General features: G+C 37.3%; 2 protein-coding genes across 2 annotated transcripts in view; both read left to right on the top strand.

Annotated features, from left to right (window-relative positions):
* Positions 1-2,178, top strand: part of DNAH12 (dynein, axonemal, heavy chain 12) — a gene marked incomplete at its 5' end in the record, with an annotated part of 47,130 nt that extends 44,952 nt beyond the window's left edge. Inside the window, 4 exons of the mRNA XM_009870484.1 lie at positions 21-158; positions 622-713; positions 970-1,037; positions 1,988-2,178. Coding sequence (XP_009868786.1) covers positions 21-158; positions 622-713; positions 970-1,037; positions 1,988-2,178 — 489 coding nt within the window. The remainder of the gene's footprint in view (positions 1-20; positions 159-621; positions 714-969; positions 1,038-1,987) is intronic.
* A 588-nt stretch (positions 2,179-2,766) lies between these two features.
* ASB14 (ankyrin repeat and SOCS box containing 14) lies at positions 2,767-14,721 on the top strand. The gene is made up of 8 exons (XM_009870483.1): positions 2,767-2,812; positions 7,601-7,732; positions 7,829-7,987; positions 9,307-9,552; positions 11,158-11,329; positions 12,209-12,752; positions 13,606-13,759; positions 14,528-14,721. The coding sequence occupies exons 1-8, from the start codon at positions 2,767-2,769 to the stop codon at positions 14,719-14,721; spliced, it is 1,647 nt and encodes a 548-aa protein (XP_009868785.1).
* The last annotated feature ends 1,724 nt before the right edge of the window (positions 14,722-16,445 follow it).

The following is a 16,445-nucleotide window of genomic DNA, read 5'->3' as shown; positions in this document are numbered from 1 at the left end:
TGCAATTTTCTTCTTTCCAGGACTGGTATGAACTGGGGAAGCCCACAGTTTTTTGGCTGTCAGGATTCTATTTTACTCAAGCTTTTTTAACTGGAGCTATGCAAAACTATGCTAGGAAACACAGGATCCCTATTGACCTTCTGGGATATGAATTTCAGGTAGAGATAAATTACAAATGTGTTGTTTATTATTCCAAGTCCTGGTGGCTATGGTGAGATGTAGAAAGTAAATTCTGACTGGAAGGTTCATTTTGTGACTAATTCACTGAGATTTGAAGGCATACATTTAATTCTTTGGTAAGGTATTCATGTTAAATAATATTTGTAAAACATATATTAAAAGTAGTTCTATCATTCAACCTGGAGCTCTACTCAAGAAAACAGCCTATAGAGTACATATTTATCTGTGTGATTTAAGCCTTGTTTTATAACCTACAGTAAAGGTAATTAGCAAACTCCCATAAATCTGCTGTCCTTATAGTTTTGTATAAAAGTAGTACTGAAATAGATGCTATATTATACTCATTTTGGCTTCGTCTTCTGAAATTTGGCTATTGGCATAATACCTTAAAAAGCAAAGAGCTATGAAAGTTTAGTAACATGGGATGCTTATTTCTTGTAGGTTATTCCTCAGGATACTGCTGATACTGCACCAGAAGATGGTGTTTATATCCATGGATTATTTTTAGAGGGAGCTCGCTGGGACAGGATCAAGTCAGTAACAAAATGTTTTACTTTCTGGTTCTGGAAAGCTTTCTTAGATGCTTAAACAAGATTTGTTTGAATATTTTAAGTGATACTTTTCATATTACTGATGTACCACACCAAATGAAATACTCTTTCATGCATGGGAAGTGGGAGTGGGAAACAAACAAAAAACCAAGCAAGCAACAACCAAAAAACACACACCAGAACCTCTTTCATTTAACACCAAGCCACAGATAATTACTTTGCTCCTTTCTCTTTCCAGGGGAATGTTAGCTGAGCAGTATCCTAAATTGCTCTTTGATGTGATGCCAATTATTTGGATAAAGCCAAGTGAGTATAGTTTCTATGAAGTGTGAGTCATTCAACAAGAAATTGCAACAATTAATTACTTTCTTACAGAAGATCAATGCTCTTACCCTCACCAAAGTGACCCAAATTCACGCATAATTTATGTGCGTCTGACCTATGACTTTTATGTTAAAAATTTGGCCTCCTTCATTGACTCAGTCTCGCCTCATCTAAGTAATAGCACTACCTTTCTTCCCTCAAATGTTTATGATTAAGGATAAGACAGAAGGACTAGTTAAGTGCATTTTTAATAAAGATGTTTGGGTGCTGCCCCATATATTTTTTCAACCAAAAGTTCATTTGGGTAGAAAAGCGCGAAGTGCTGGAATCCTGGCTCTGCTCAAGTTGAAGAGAACTTTTAATTGACTTAGAGACTTAGTGTTTTACCTCACATGATTTACCAAGATTTGCTCGGATTATTTTTAGCTGCTGTGCTAGTTGTCTGCCATACTAGTAAGATATTTTCTGTAACTCTTGGGTTTTTTGATCAGGAGCAGTAAATACCTGGTTTTATTTATTCACTTAAGCAGGACTTTCTACTGCAACTGTTGCAACTTAGATGTTCTTAGCTAACAGGCAGTCTTACAAAGTTTCTGCTTTTTCTGCCTGCGCTTTCTCTTGAGGTTGGATGAATCTCTTCAGATGTGCATGATTTTAGTCTTTGCACAAGTTGCAGCTGGTAGAATCATAGTAAGGCATCAAGTCCTGAAAACGAATTGTAGTTAATTTCTCTGGATTTAAAAAGAAAAGAAGCCACACAGAAAACACATTAAAAAGCCAGATAACTTTATTATATTATTCACAAAACAATTTTACATTTTTATTTAACTTCAAGGATATCACTGTAAATACTTAAAATTTATATGTAGATTATGTTTCTAGCAGTAGATCTGCTGAATGTAATGTGTTATTTTCTTTTTGTTTTTTCTAAGCTGCAAAATCAGACATAAAGATATCGAATGCATATGTTTGCCCACTTTACAAGACAGGCGAGCGTAAAGGAGTCTTGTCTACTACTGGACATTCTACTAACTTCGTCACTGCATTGACACTGAACACGGATAAACCAGTTCAACACTGGATCAAGCGAGGTGTTGCGTTGCTCTGTCAGCTGGATGACTGATTTTGGACAGTTACTAGAGGGCACACAAATATTTTCTGATACTCAATATTTTGTCTCCGAGTTTTCAAGTCTTGAGTTTTCAATCTGAATTTATATATAGCCTGTGTTCAGTTTCAGTTCTTTCACTGATTTTACAGGTTTGTTTCTTGAAAAAAAAAGAATAAAATTATTTGGGCATTCTTCCTTGATCTCCTCTAGCAAAGAACTAGTTCTGTCTTGCATTCAGACACGACTATCATCATTAGTTTGTAAGGAACCCTCTGTAAAATACGTCAGGAGTAAATGAAGCACATGGAAGTCTCACTACTTCATCATACTGTTATAACCAGACATCTTTGTCCTTCATTTCTCTGCTTATTGTGTTGTGACAGAGAGAGATTTCACTACAAAGTTCAAACTAACAATCTAGTTGAACTTCACTCACAGGTCCAATATGTCACAAGTTTTATGGATACGGTGGAAGAATGCACTATTGCAATTTAAAAAGCAATATGCAAGATACACTTTTGCAAAACTAAGTGATTCCTGGAAATTTACTAGTACAGATTTTGAAAGCAAGCTCGATAGTAACAATATCCATCTTAAAGCATGCCGAAATACCACACTTGTGTCTCAGTCACTTACCCTCTCTCAGGTAAGGGTTCTCAATCTCGGGGGAAATATCTTCATCCAACATCTTGAATAAGGGGGGGAAGAATCTCCTACAGTCCAGCTGTATTGTTGTAAAAACTTCTCGAAATTCTACTCAAAATCTTACAGTTTTTATCCTGTAAGGATGGGATGGGGGTGGAGGGGAGGCAGAGGTGTGCCTGAGCAGACCGCAAGATCTAGAATGTTTGTCTTTGGTAGTGTGATGAGATTTCCCCTTATCTTTCTTGGGTGCGCCCTACTAATTTTATTAATTTCGTGTTGGTTAGCACACAAATGATTTACTCAGCCAAATTAATGTATCTTTCACATAAATTATTTGGCCAAATTTAACATATAGAATAGAATAGAAAATGGTTGAAAATGAGACTGAGGGCAAAATGTTTGTTAGTTGGGTTTTGGTTCCATTCAGGTTTCAGTCCTTTGTCTATTGTTTCATTTTCACCCAGCTCAGGGCTGGCTCATTTTTCACAGCCCTCCTTGGGTCATCACAGTGAAGGGTCTGTCACGGCAAGACAGAGCTGAGGTGAATTAACACCTCTTTATGTCTCACCTTTGTTCACCGAAACCTGGTCTGCTGGTATCTGCACGTGTGTTACACCAGCATAAGCTTTCAGCATAGATCTGTCTGTGCTTTTCCCTTGAAAGGCCCTATATGTTTATCTTTTGTTTACTTTTCTTTTTGTATTTATATGTGAATTGGGATTAAGCAATCAGAAATGCAGAGTAATGTTAGTATAGTTCTTTATTTTATTTGCTTGTTTATGTTTACTTTTCATGTTTTTAAGTTTTCTTTTTACTCTGTCCTACTATTTTAAGTAAGCTCCTAACAGGTTCTTCAGTTTACTCTTAGGAAAGCACTAACCAATTTTCTTTCCACAATGTAGTTACTCCTTCCAACTCACAAATTCTTGTTTGTTTAGCAAGAGTATTCTTGCAAAGAAAGTGGACTTTTAATTCCTTCTTTTGCTGACACCATTTGTCAGCTCAAATTATTGAACATAACTAAACTAAAGAAACATGGAGGAAGTTCCAGAGTATCTTATGATTGGGTATTTATAGTAAGCTATTAATGGACACAGACTCTACTGAGATCGTTTTCAATCCTGAAAATATCACTTTCAACTTAATCAAGTCTTCAGAGTGTAAGGACTTCACTCTTTCAGAAGGTGAGGAAAAACAATTTATTTTCTTAATTCACAGGAAAATCAGCAGTCTTTTTACAAAAAAAGAAATATTCTAGATTACACTCATTGTATACAATAAGTATAATTGAATATTAATAGCTACTAGTCTGTATATTTTGTCAATGTATTTATCTTTTTTGCTACATGTGCAATTTCAGAGTAAGCCCTTGCAATCACATGTTAGGTGGATCGGGTAAAGAACTAAATTATGCAAGTTTACTATGAGTTACTGCTGCTCAAATTTAAGAGGATTCTAGAATGATTCCAATCTTTGTAAGTTGCATGTTGACAACTTCCCTCATTTTGCTCTGCTCATTCATTTTGCTAATTTATTTATTTGCTTTCAGGTTTACTTGTTCATTTTACTTTTCTTTGCCTCATATATTTGGTTGGTTTTTTCAGGCCAACTCTCTTGAAAGACCTAAGTGGAACTTTCGATAAAGTTAAACTCATGAGAGGTTTGAGACTAATGGAACATCTGCGATTGTAATCTATAATAGCATGTAGATTACTATACAAAAGAGCAATGTAATTGTTTATGCATATAACAGTGTACATCTACATACATCCAATTTAATAATTGATTTGATAATTTTTTATGATTTCTTCTTAAGTTTTAACATTTAGTCTTAGTGGTGTCACTAGCATTTATTTTTGTGCTGATGTCACTAGGATTTATTTTTGTGCTCTATTTTTGCATTACAATTATAAAGGTAAAAATATTTTCACTGAATGCTCGACTCAATTGTGCTTACACTAGTGTTTGTTATTTCTGCCTGTATTTGGCTATATTGTTGCAGTGTTTTATAGCTATCCCATACAAGTATTAGAAAAAACAGGCATGCATTGATAAAGAATGCAGAGTTGTAAGTTTATCTGTTCTAAATGGCTGCAGAATATATACATAAGGTGGTAAAGTTGGTCTTTTTTTCAAGCATGGAGTTTATTGTTGTTTCAGTTGGAAGGTTGATGCACGCCATAGCACAGATCTGCAATACTCTCCTGACTATGAGATACAGTCCTAACGATGTCTTTGTTAAAACAGTTTTAACAAAACTGTTATTTCATGTCCTTCACTTGCCTTTCACTTCCCTCTGAGTACAAACTGGAAAAACATAGCAAAGTCTTATCGCACCTCTGTTTTCCTGCTAAGGAAACCTCACAGCACAATTGTGGTCATATTTGAATGTCGAACAACTTAAGAACGAATGACTATTGGAAAACTAAGTTTTACCTATTTTTGTTGCTTTCTAGTAAGTAATGCCAGAATAAGTAGCTATTCCTATGTTCAGTCTGTGGAACAATGATAAAAGGTAGCACGTGCTATTGCAGTAGAAAACCTTTAGTCTGTTCTAAATAGAGTAACTCTTTGCAGGACAAACATGCTTGGGAGAAAACTGGAGCTTGAAATGGAGAAGTTCTGCTTCATTTATTTTCAACTATGTTTCATTTATCTTGATACTTAGTGATTGCCTTTTCTGTTACTACAGATTTAATCTGAAGATTTAATATCTGCTTCCACTTAGAAAGCAGCTGTTTCCTAACAAAAAGTGATCTGAGTTGTGCTGATTTGTCATGTATAATTCTTCATACATGTTTGATAATGATTCTGAAGATGAAATTCCTACCCAACAAGCTATTCAGGAAAGCTTACAAGAGAGGCATAAAATTGAAACAAGTGGCAGTGTAACAAAGGATGAAAGGTAATAAGTTATTACTTCTGTTTTGGCTGTTTTCTTGGCATTATTATAAGCACATAGTAACCTTATTTTCCTTTGCGACTCAGTGTGTTGTATTCCTCTGACCTTGCCTCATGGATACTGAAAACCACTGGTAGCTTACTATGTTTGTGTTCTTCCACAAAAAGTGTAACTATGCCCTTGAAAATGTGGAATGTATGAAACTTTCAGGTCACATTTTACATCAATATCTAAATCAATACAAGGCTTTATGAAGAAGATAAATGTGTGATGTAAAACCAGACTGCTATGGTAGCTTTCACTCATTTTAGTGTTTAATTGTTGGCCTTTGTGTGAAAAATCCAGTATTTATAGTGACGGGGGAAACCAACAAAAGAAGTGTTTTAATGTTAAACCTTTACAAAACCTATGTAATTTACATAAATCTAACATGTAGTCTAGAGTAGAGTGTTTAAATTAAGGTATAATTGTATCCTGAACTTCACATTAATTTTTACTTCTCACTTTATTTTTGTTCTGTTTATGCAGTTTCCAGTATATTACAAGCAAAGAACATGGAAAGATAATTGCAGCAATTCGGACAGTTAAGTACAAATACACCACCCTAAGCCTATACCACTAGAAATCACTCTATTCTTGCATCACTGAGCAATGCCTGGCTTTTAGGTGTTTAATAACTCAATTTAAGTGCAGTTTTTCTTTATTTGTTTGGGAAGAGTAAGACAACTAAAAATGGGACACCCAAAAGCTAACTCAATAGATAGGCATATTGTAATGGAGAGGGTTCAAATCTCTCTGCTCTCAGAGATTCCAGTGCTTCATCTCCTGAAATTAGGGGGAAATGCCAGGTCTTTCTTGTAAAATAAGCAGCAGAATGGCAAGGCCCCTAGTCAATTAATACTTCGTAAAACCATTTACCAGTTTGTGAAATACACAGATTAAAATCCTTTATTTACCTGAAAAGTGTTCCAGAATTATTCCTTAACTGCCAGACTTCAGGGTATTCCAATGAGAGATGTTCTTACTCTAATCCTCTGAAAGTTCTACTTTTTGTGGTATGATCAATTTACGTACTGAGTCACAGAGAGAACTAAACAATGAGCGTATGTAGTTCAATGGTTTGGACAGTTGTCTGGCAGTGGGAAACCTTAAGTCCAGTCCTTACATGTGTCATCGTAGTTGCAGAGATATTTACTGGAGTAGGAATCAAGAAACGTCCAGTTACACTCGCTGTCTGGCCTTATGAACATATAGTTCTCCTGTACGTAGAAGAACATCAGGAGCAGAGACTGAGAGTGGTATGTCCCCTCACCCTCTAATAGTCACTGTCAGGACAGACTGCCTTCCCCCAGGAACGATGGAATGACAACTGAGCAGAAACCAGGCCTCTACTTAAACATGGTTTTCAGTCAAGAAAGTTGTTCTTTCTTGATGAGATACAAAATTAAAAATGTAATCACTTGTATTGATTAAAGATTCAGTAGGATTGTTAGTAAAAGCAGGAGTAATGGAATCGATCTTCCCTGTTATATCGGTTTCATTTTACTTCTGCCAACCTCAATATTTTTCACTACATTTTCATTGGGACACCTGTTTACACATTCAACTTTCATGCACTACTGCTCATGAGAAGATTGTGTTTGAAATATTTTAGTCAAACTACTGCAAGTAAGTTTTTACAACGTGTAATTCAGAGTGCTTTTTGAGTTAATGCCGGTCATCGATTGTTCCATTCATGTACACCACCCTCTGAGAAAAATTTGCTTTAGCAAAGCAAGTTCTTTATCCTAGATACACTGATAGGATAAATGGTGCTCAATGTATTAGTTGCCTGAATTCTAGTTTATGATGAATAATGGGATATGTGTCTGTCTTAAAATATCACAGGCCAAGAACAGGCCTTGCTGAAGTTGGTGAGGCACAGTTCGGCCTTTGAAGAAGGAGATCAGCAAGGCTGGCTTCCTGTGCATGAAGCTGCAGCACAGCTAAATACAAACATCCTTGAAATAACTTTGAAAGGTATATAATCTTTCCAGTTTTCCACAAAAAAAGTTTATGAAGTCAGGTTGGATGAATCATCTAGCTTCAAATGTGTCTTGCTTTTCTGTATTTCAGCCTCTCGTGCCATTACATGGGAACAGACCAGTCTGAAAGGAGAAACACCTCTCTTGGTGGCAGTAAGAACTTGCTTTGTAGACAATGTCCGCTTTCTCCTGCTCAATGGCTGCAATCCCAATGTTAAGAATGAAGAGGGAGATTCTCCTTTAATTATAGGTGAATACCTTATTTAGGGGTGGAGAGGTGAGGGAATGAGGTGAGATTACAGTTACACATTTTAGTTTTGAATTTGACATATTTGACTTCAATATCTAAAATATTCTAAGTAGCAAAAAACCATTAATGCCAGCACTGAATGTGTCTGTCTATATTTCTTAGATGATATCAAAGCTTTAAATGAGCTGACAATTCCAAGTTAGGGACTGTCACCACAAAGTTCTTAGTATTATTTAGTAGTTAAAGTATCATCCTTTATTGATCTACCGAAATATGGGACACATAGAATGAGGAGAAGCTAAAAATCTTTCCTTGAAATTTGCTCCAACACAGGGAGATCTAGATGCCTATAATTTTCTGTCTCTCCATTGTAAAGAGCTTGAGATTCAAGCTGGACATGTGTTTTTCCTCAAAGAAGCAAGTAATTTTCTCCAAGAAGTGCAGATTCTCTTCCTCTGCTTTCCTTGGCATCGTTTAGGCAGTGGTGCCAGATAACCAGGTCCTCCTGCTTCTTCATGCTAGTACTGTTCTTCATATCTGCAGGCACAGAACATTCATATTCTCTACTTACATGGTATCTCTTTCATTGCATCGGCTTCTCATTCTCCAAAAACCATGGTAATTGGTTTTGATTTTCAAAAATTGTGAAAATAATGCATAGAATTTATCTAAAGCAGCCATATAGGTTACAGATAATGGGACATCCCGGGTTATAGTATGCTGTCAATGGTTTTTCAAGTAGTTGTGGCACATGAAGCTTCTCGGCCTAATCTGATTCACCCAGGTGCTCATGCTGCACAGCCCAGAAAATCAAAGACGTAAGGAGGGGAAGGTGTTACCTCTTCATTCCATCCACTGAAACCAATGCAAATTACTCTTTTAAGACGCTTACTGACTTAACAAATTAAGCTTGTTGAGCTAGGAAGGTATATGACACAGTCATTTTGTATTTTGCTTCATATTATTCTAAGTGCTTATGAAGATTAAACAGCCCTCTCTGAGCAGGCCAGCTCCCGACTGCCCAGAGTCGCGGTGTGTGATCTCCATCTAGTGGCAACGAAAGTTGTGTTCTGTTGCAACACCAAAAGCAACAGATTACAGAAATAGATTACCATAAAATCATTCGTTTGTATAGTTGATATTATCCTGGAAACAAAGAACAGACTGGTTGATGTTACAGTTTTCAGTATAGTGTGGCATTTCTCAGCACTGCCAGGAACAGCTTGGGCTTTCCTGGGGTGCCACATAACGGAAGCTGTAGCGCGTAGAATAGTGCTGAATGACATTCTCTGGCTGATACTTTGCTTATTGTCTTACAGCAATTAAGAACGATGCGTATGAGATTGCCTCCTTGTTGATAAGTTCTGGTGCAAAAGTGGATATGCGGTGTGTCCACAAGAGGACTGCTTTACATGAGGCGGCCAGACTAGGCAGAAAGGATCTGGTGAAGCTTCTCCTTCATTCTGGAGCAGATCCTGACCCTCGCAGTGGATATGGGCTCACGCCTCTAGCACTGGCTGCTCAGAGTGGACATACAGAAATTATGGAGCTCTTATTACAAAAAGGTGAGACTTGATTATATACGGTGTTAGAGGAAGAGAAGACTTGGGGTGCAGGTCTGTCTTGCCAGTTTTATAAATATCTTATGGGATGATGTAAATAAGACAGAGCCAAATTCTTCTCAGCAGTGTCCAGCAACAGAACAAGAGGCAATGGGCACCAGTTGAAACCTATCAAATTCTGAACGCAAAACCCACTTTTCTTCTGTGAGGTTAGCTGAACGTTGGCAGGGGTCACTCAGAGAAGTTGTAGTCTCCGTTCTTGAAGATACTAAAAAACCTGACTGGATGGTGTCCTGCGCAGCCTGCCATCAATGACCCTGCTTGAGGATGGGGTTGGGCTGGATGATCTCCAGAGGTCCTTTCCAACCTTAACTACTCTGTGGCTCTATTTTCCAACTAAGTAGATTGATTTAGTAATGTTGGTTCAGTGGTGGTGCTGTTCAAGTGAGTAGAAATTCTGAGCCACATGTGTTAGTGCTGAAATGTTTAAAGCCCAAATGGAACAATTTTTTTTTTCCAATAGAGAAAATTTTTCCTAAATGCAGAGACAGAAGATTGTTCTTAGCCCAGTACCCAGAAAAACTTTGCATTAATAAACTCAAAGGAAGTGAACTGTTACAATGTTACTGAGTACGCAGCCTGAGTACACAGTGTTAATAGATCCAAACACACACAAAATGTATTTTTAGAGATTACTTACCTGTAGCAATCAGTGAATGCTCTACCAAAGTGAAAAAAAATCTGACATATTGCAGAGGTATTTTGTTTGCATTTTTGGATGACAATTTATTTGAAGAATTTGACTCCCAAATCATTTGAGTTGAGGTCTGTCTAAACAATTCCTAATATCTAAAATTCATGTAATAAGATATACGTATATATGTATACACATGTATATATATTTTCTCTGAAGTAGTTAGCCTATGTAGACACATTTTTTTAGCCTTCTAAAAATTCTGTGATTGGATTAAAACTGGTATATTCAGCAATAGCAGAAGTAACTTTCTTTATTAAAGAGGACCAAGAGGATTGTTTTGATGTAGTTGAGGTCTGATAAAGACTACGTTTTCATAATAAATAGTATATTAATATTTTAGTGAGTAGTTGTAATTGATTTTCAATGCAATGTTGTTTTCTCTTGTAGAGAGCTCACCTTAGGTAAAGCCTGACAAGCCTTTCATGGTGGCGAATTTTAGATGATGGCTCAGCAATGCTGGAGCTGGATTGTATGAACTGTTTTGATACTCAGTTCTCTTGTATTTACAGTTATATGTCTGTCTAGTCTTTGTAAAGTAGAAGAATTGAAATGTATTTTATATAAGCCAAAACCCAATTGTTTGTATGAATAAGAACCCAAGCTCTTGCTTTCTCAGTTTTAGCAGCAAGTCTTGCTGTGTAATTGTGTTGAAAGCAATTTGTACCTTCTTGTTCCCAGGATTACATAAACATATCTAAAATCAAGGATCCAACATGAAGATTTATACCTATAGTAGTTTTATTTGGTAAAGAACAGAACTGACAATACCATGTCACTGGAGGGTTAGAGATACTAATCACTGCTGGATATTTACAGTGACTACTGTGAAAACCCTTGATGCTTCTTTCCAGGTGCGAATGTTCTTTCACAGGCAATGGATTGTGCTTCTGTATTATTTGAAGCAGCAGGAGGAGGAAATCCGGATTCTCTGAGTCTTTTACTAGAATATGGGGCTGATGCCAATGTACCAAAGCAATCGGGTCATTTGCCAATCCACAGAGCTGCATACAGAGGACACTTTCTGTGAGTTAATATACTTAAAAACCAAGTAAAGGTGCACCAGAAATAGTAATTTTGCTGATTTTACCTTATTCAAAACAGGCAACAAATCTGTAGTTTTGTAGAAGGAATTATTTTTGACCATATAAGTATGGACTTTCTGTGTCTGAGTGCAAGAGACCAGTCATGATTACATCTTCAATGTTTTAGGATAAACCTACTAATTCCTGTAGTGTTTCCCCACTTGTCACAAACAGTAATACCGTCCAGTCTGAGGCTGAGGTTCTTGGGACATCCTCACTGTCTTTGGGGTGGAGATAAGGCATCCCCATCACAGGAACATAAACATACTGGAATACATTTATGTTAAAATCACAAGCAATAAGTGAGAAACAAGTCTTCAATACTAGGAATGTTGCATTGTGGTTAACAATCTCAGGAATCTTAATTCCTATGTTTTTATTTTATAAACATTAATTTAATAATAATTAAACTTAAATATCTGTATTGATTTATATATTTTATGTATTTTTATTGTATTGTTCTTTATTGTATTAATTCCCTAATTCCTGTGGGTCAAGCAGTAACTCTTGACATTCAGCAAAGGCTTCTATTGAGAAGGAATCATTATTCCTCTAGCAAGGAATGAGGTTGTTCATGAATAATAGTATAACAGAATAATATTTTATGTGTAGTGAGTGAAAAGTCAATATCCATTGCTGGCTAGCAATGTAACTGTTAGTAATTAAAGTCAATGTAGAGGTATAGTGTGCCATGGTACTGATTTGCTGGGTCAAGATAAGACAGTCGTACACTGTCATAATGAATTCTGAAGCCCAGCAACATAGAGACTGAGCTAGGTCCTGAGATTCTCTTTTTTTGTTGTCTTTTTTCCCCCTCCAGAGCCTTAAAAAATTTAGTTCCAGTTACTGATTTTGATGCCATTCAAGAAAGTGGGATAAGTCCAGTCCACTCAGCAGCAGCAGGAGCACATCCTCAGTGCCTTGAGTTTCTCCTCCAGTGCGGGTTTGATGCTAATTTTATGCTGGATCAAAGAGTTCGCAAAGGCTACGATGACCACCGGAAATCAGCGCTGTACTTTGCTGTTTCCAATGGGGATATCTGTTCAACACAGTTGCTGTTGAATGCTGGAGCACTGCCAAACCAAGATCCCATCAACTGTCTCCAAATAGCCCTGAGAATGGGCAACTATGAGTTAATGAATCTACTGCTCCGACACGGGGCTAATGTCAATTACTTCTGCAGAGTGAATACTACACACTTTCCATCAGCTCTACAGTATGCTCTGAAAGATGAAGTCATGTTAAGAATGCTGATGAACTACGGGTATGATGTGCACCGCTGCTTCGATTGCCCTCGGGGAAACAGTTCACATTCCCAGTATGTGACTGATGGGTGGACTTCCACTGTTATCAAAGATACAATGGTAAGTCTATCAGATGGCTTCGTATGTTGTTTTAGTACTGGAATCCTTCCCAAAACTAAATGAAGAAGTACTTAATGCGGTGTCAGAAAAGGAAGTTTTGAAACTCGATAAGACAGTTTGCATGTAAAGATAGGAAGAGACAAGACTTTAAAAGTAAATAGATGTTGCCATGAGGCCTGGTTCACAACAGCAAGTAATCATAAACAATGTTTTTGAATGGTGGCAATATCGCTAATGATACAGAACTGGCTCTCCAGGGCAGTCTTGTCCATGCTATAAAGCAGGAACTTGCAGGCTGGCTCATTGTGTTGTCTTGTAACAGTGTCTTGTAATTAGTGTCTGGTAACGCTCATTCAGAAAGGCTGTAGTAGGGACCCCTGGACCTGACACCATAAGCACTGAGCAGGACCAGTCTAAAGAGGTTCCCAGAGACACCCATCAGAGTTACTGTTTTGCTCTTTGTAAAGTTCATTTGAGCCTAATACACCCTTCTCTAGCCTGGAGATAAAGGGGAGGTGTCCTGCACTGGGCTGGTGGGTCCACTTCCTCAGCACAGCAGGACACAAGTCTAAACTCCACTTAGGGAGTGGTAGCTCTTTTTAAACACTTGGTTACCACATATACAGCTGCTTAAATTCATTTTCAGATCTAGTACAAAATAACGGTCTCTCAGATTTTCAGATTCTACTAGTGTGGCTCAGTGCAAATTGCGACCAACTCTAAAGCTCCCCTGAGTGACAAAACACTTGTTCTTCCTGGTGTTCTGCTGACGTTAACTGCTCTTGTCTGCAGAGGCACAAGTCATTTACAGGAGTATTGAATATTATCCTCCAAAATATTTTGTTTTTATCAGTTCTGTGAAGTGATAACCTTGTCATGGTTGAAGCATCTGTCTGGGAAGGTAGTGCGGGTAATGCTAGATTACGTTGATCACGTTAATATCTGCTGGAAGCTAGAAGCAGTTCTCAAAGAACAGAAACTCTGGCCAGACATCAATTGGATTTTAAGTAAGTATCTGATGTTTACATTTGAAATGACAAAGAAGCTATTTTTGGACTGGAGCCTTATTTGTTGGTAGCATTTTAGCGTTCATTTTCTTTACGTCAGACTGGTATTCTTCTTCACCCTCATTAGGACAAAAGTTATGTTTTGACAATGAGACCTCTTAAAAATCAGTTCTTGTAGGATTTAAACTAAGTTTCTCTCAAAAGTCTGACAGAGACAGTGCTTAACTGCACGATTTATGTAGAGCACTTGGGAACTTTAATTACAACACAGACAACACAATCCTCCTCAAGGGGAGAAAGCTTTTCTCCATGGCTCAATTTGATGGAACAAAGCTAATAAATCACTATTTTGAATCGAACAATTTAATTCTAGTCTAGATGAATTCTGTATTCTCTGTGTTTGTACATAGATTAAGAAGTGGTGACTCAAAGTTCTACTTTTAGTATCTTCTTCAGGTTGACAGGAAACTGGCACAAATTATTTAGGGTTCAGGCACATTCCACAACCTTTACTACTTAAACTTGTATTACCCTACATTTAGCCAACTTGACAAAACACAAAATCTGTTGATTTAGCTGCCAGTGACTGTAAATGTAACTATGTATGGGCTAAGATAAAAAGGCTCTATCCTGACAGTCAGGATAGAGAATGAATATGCAGCAAAATCAGGAACAAAGCTTTTGAAAGGTAGCAGAGTAATCAATAAATTAATTAAAACAAGTTTAATAAATAGCTTACTAATACCAATCTCTCCTTCTCGTTTCTAGCAAATCCTCGTTCTCTGAAGCATCTTTGTCGTCTGAAGATCCGGGAATGCATGGGCCGCTTGCGTCTCCGTTGTCCTGTCTTCATGACCTTCCTTCCACTGCCAAACTGCTTGAAAGACTACATACTATACAAGGAATATGATCTTTATGGACAGCAAAACTTCACAGGAACCTACAACCTCAACTGTGCATAATTATTAGTGCTATATTTTGAAGAGAATGTCAGCATGGGTAAGACTGTTGTGCAGCTGCTTTTTTCTTTTGGGATTTTCTGTCCTACATGCATTAAGGAATTCCGGCATTTCCTCCTCACGCCCTGAAGAAAATGGGGAGAACCCCAAAATGTGAGTATTGGTGATCCCATTCAGCATATTTTCTGGAATATAAATGATCTTGAATGTTATGGCAATAGTATTTTAAATGCTTAATGTGAGAAGTTAAGGAACAGTAAAAGGGCTGCAAATGTGGTACTGCTAAGTTAAAGCCTGTGATAGCAGATAATGCTACCCCCCTTGCAGGGTTAAACTCAGAGTTTAGTTTTAAAGATCAAGGGATTTAACTAAAGCAACAAAGGGACAGAGTTCTTTTTTCTCTTGTACCTCCTTTTTGTTTGTCAAGAAGTAGTTTTTATTTGTGAAGTCCTAGAGTGAAGTTCTGAAGAGCAACTCAAGCAGATTTTTTTTCTTTTCCCACAATGAAGTAATCCTGCATTCTAAGTGGTGAGATGGGATTAACAGCTATAGAAACTCTGCTTATCGCAGCAGCTAGTGTGAAGTACTGATGTTTCAACAAGAAGACACTATTTCTGAAAGGCTCCTTAGTCTGATTGCTTTCTCTAGAACTAAGTTTTCCTTTTGCAAGTGCTGACCAAAGGCATGCTTGCAATTTTTGGAGTTTCCCTTCATATAGCTGGAACTTGAGCTTTAGGAGCACTATCTGCCAGGAGGCAGAGTTGTCCCAGGAAGTCTTACGTAGTACAGAGAGACCCACAGTCTAGTCTTTCTAGCAATACTGCGGATGTCAGTCCATGTTTTAGAAACAAAAAAACAACATTCATCAACACACTTGGCATTAATAGTATTTATTCCTTCATTATCAAGTAAGCATAGATTCTTTTCTAGTTATACATGCATCTTTGTCACGGAAGTTACATAATTCAAAAGTCTGCTTTTCCCCAGAAAAATTGACAAACCTTATAAAATACAAATTTAACCACAATGTAGGTCTGACCCATCACTTTTTACATTGTGTTTACCATACAATAAACTAATGAAGCCCGTGAAGACACGTATTGGTACCCAGGTTAATGGTTGTGCTGGTATAGCCTCTGTACATGTGAATTCTGATCATCAGCGTAACCACAGCCCTGCAGTGCTGCACGTTGGCCTGTGACTACAACGTGTGCACTGTACAGCCAGCGACCATGGTAAGGATTTTCTCCTTATAATGCTCAGTCTTTGATTGTTGTAAAAGTAAGTTATCAGCATTCCCAAGTACAATAAGTTTCTCTGAGGTTTTCTGGCTAAAATTAAGAGAATTGAGATACACTTTGCCAACAGGAAGGAATATAACTGCATGTTAGAATGTTGGTTAATGAAGGGAATGCATCCTGTCACTAATTATGGTACTTCCTGAAAGTCAGTGTTATGAAAAATGCAGGAGGTTTTTGCATCGGTACAAATCCCACCCAGAAAGTACTATAGTTAAGCTTTTAATGTACAAAATGCTGATTGAAACCCTGGCATAATATGTTTACTATCCATATTTCCAAGATTGAGATACAACAATCAAAGTTGATGGAAGTATGCCACTGGAGGTTTTTAATACAGCTATTCAGGGAAAATGTGCGAGGCAGTTTCAAACATGGCAAAAATCACTTATATGTCACTTGAACAGGACCAATCCAGAACATCATCAT

The sequence above is a fragment of the Apaloderma vittatum genome, unplaced genomic scaffold (assembly GCF_000703405.1).
Source record: "Apaloderma vittatum isolate BGI_N311 unplaced genomic scaffold, ASM70340v1 scaffold19165, whole genome shotgun sequence".
Taxonomy (NCBI): domain Eukaryota; kingdom Metazoa; phylum Chordata; class Aves; order Trogoniformes; family Trogonidae; genus Apaloderma; species Apaloderma vittatum.
This window is presented reverse-complemented; position numbering and strand designations above follow the sequence as displayed.

Bases quoted from the DNA above. Each gene is read 5' to 3' on its own strand.
- ASB14 (XM_009870483.1), top strand. From the start codon at position 2,767: ATGCCGAAATACCACACTTGTGTCTCAGTCACTTACCCTCTCTCAG. The intron at 7,988-9,306 runs GTGAATACCTTA...ATTGTCTTACAG, and splicing joins AGATTCTCCTTTAATTATAG to CAATTAAGAACGATGCGTAT. The intron at 11,330-12,208 runs GTGAGTTAATAT...TTCCCCCTCCAG, and splicing joins GCATACAGAGGACACTTTCT to AGCCTTAAAAAATTTAGTTC.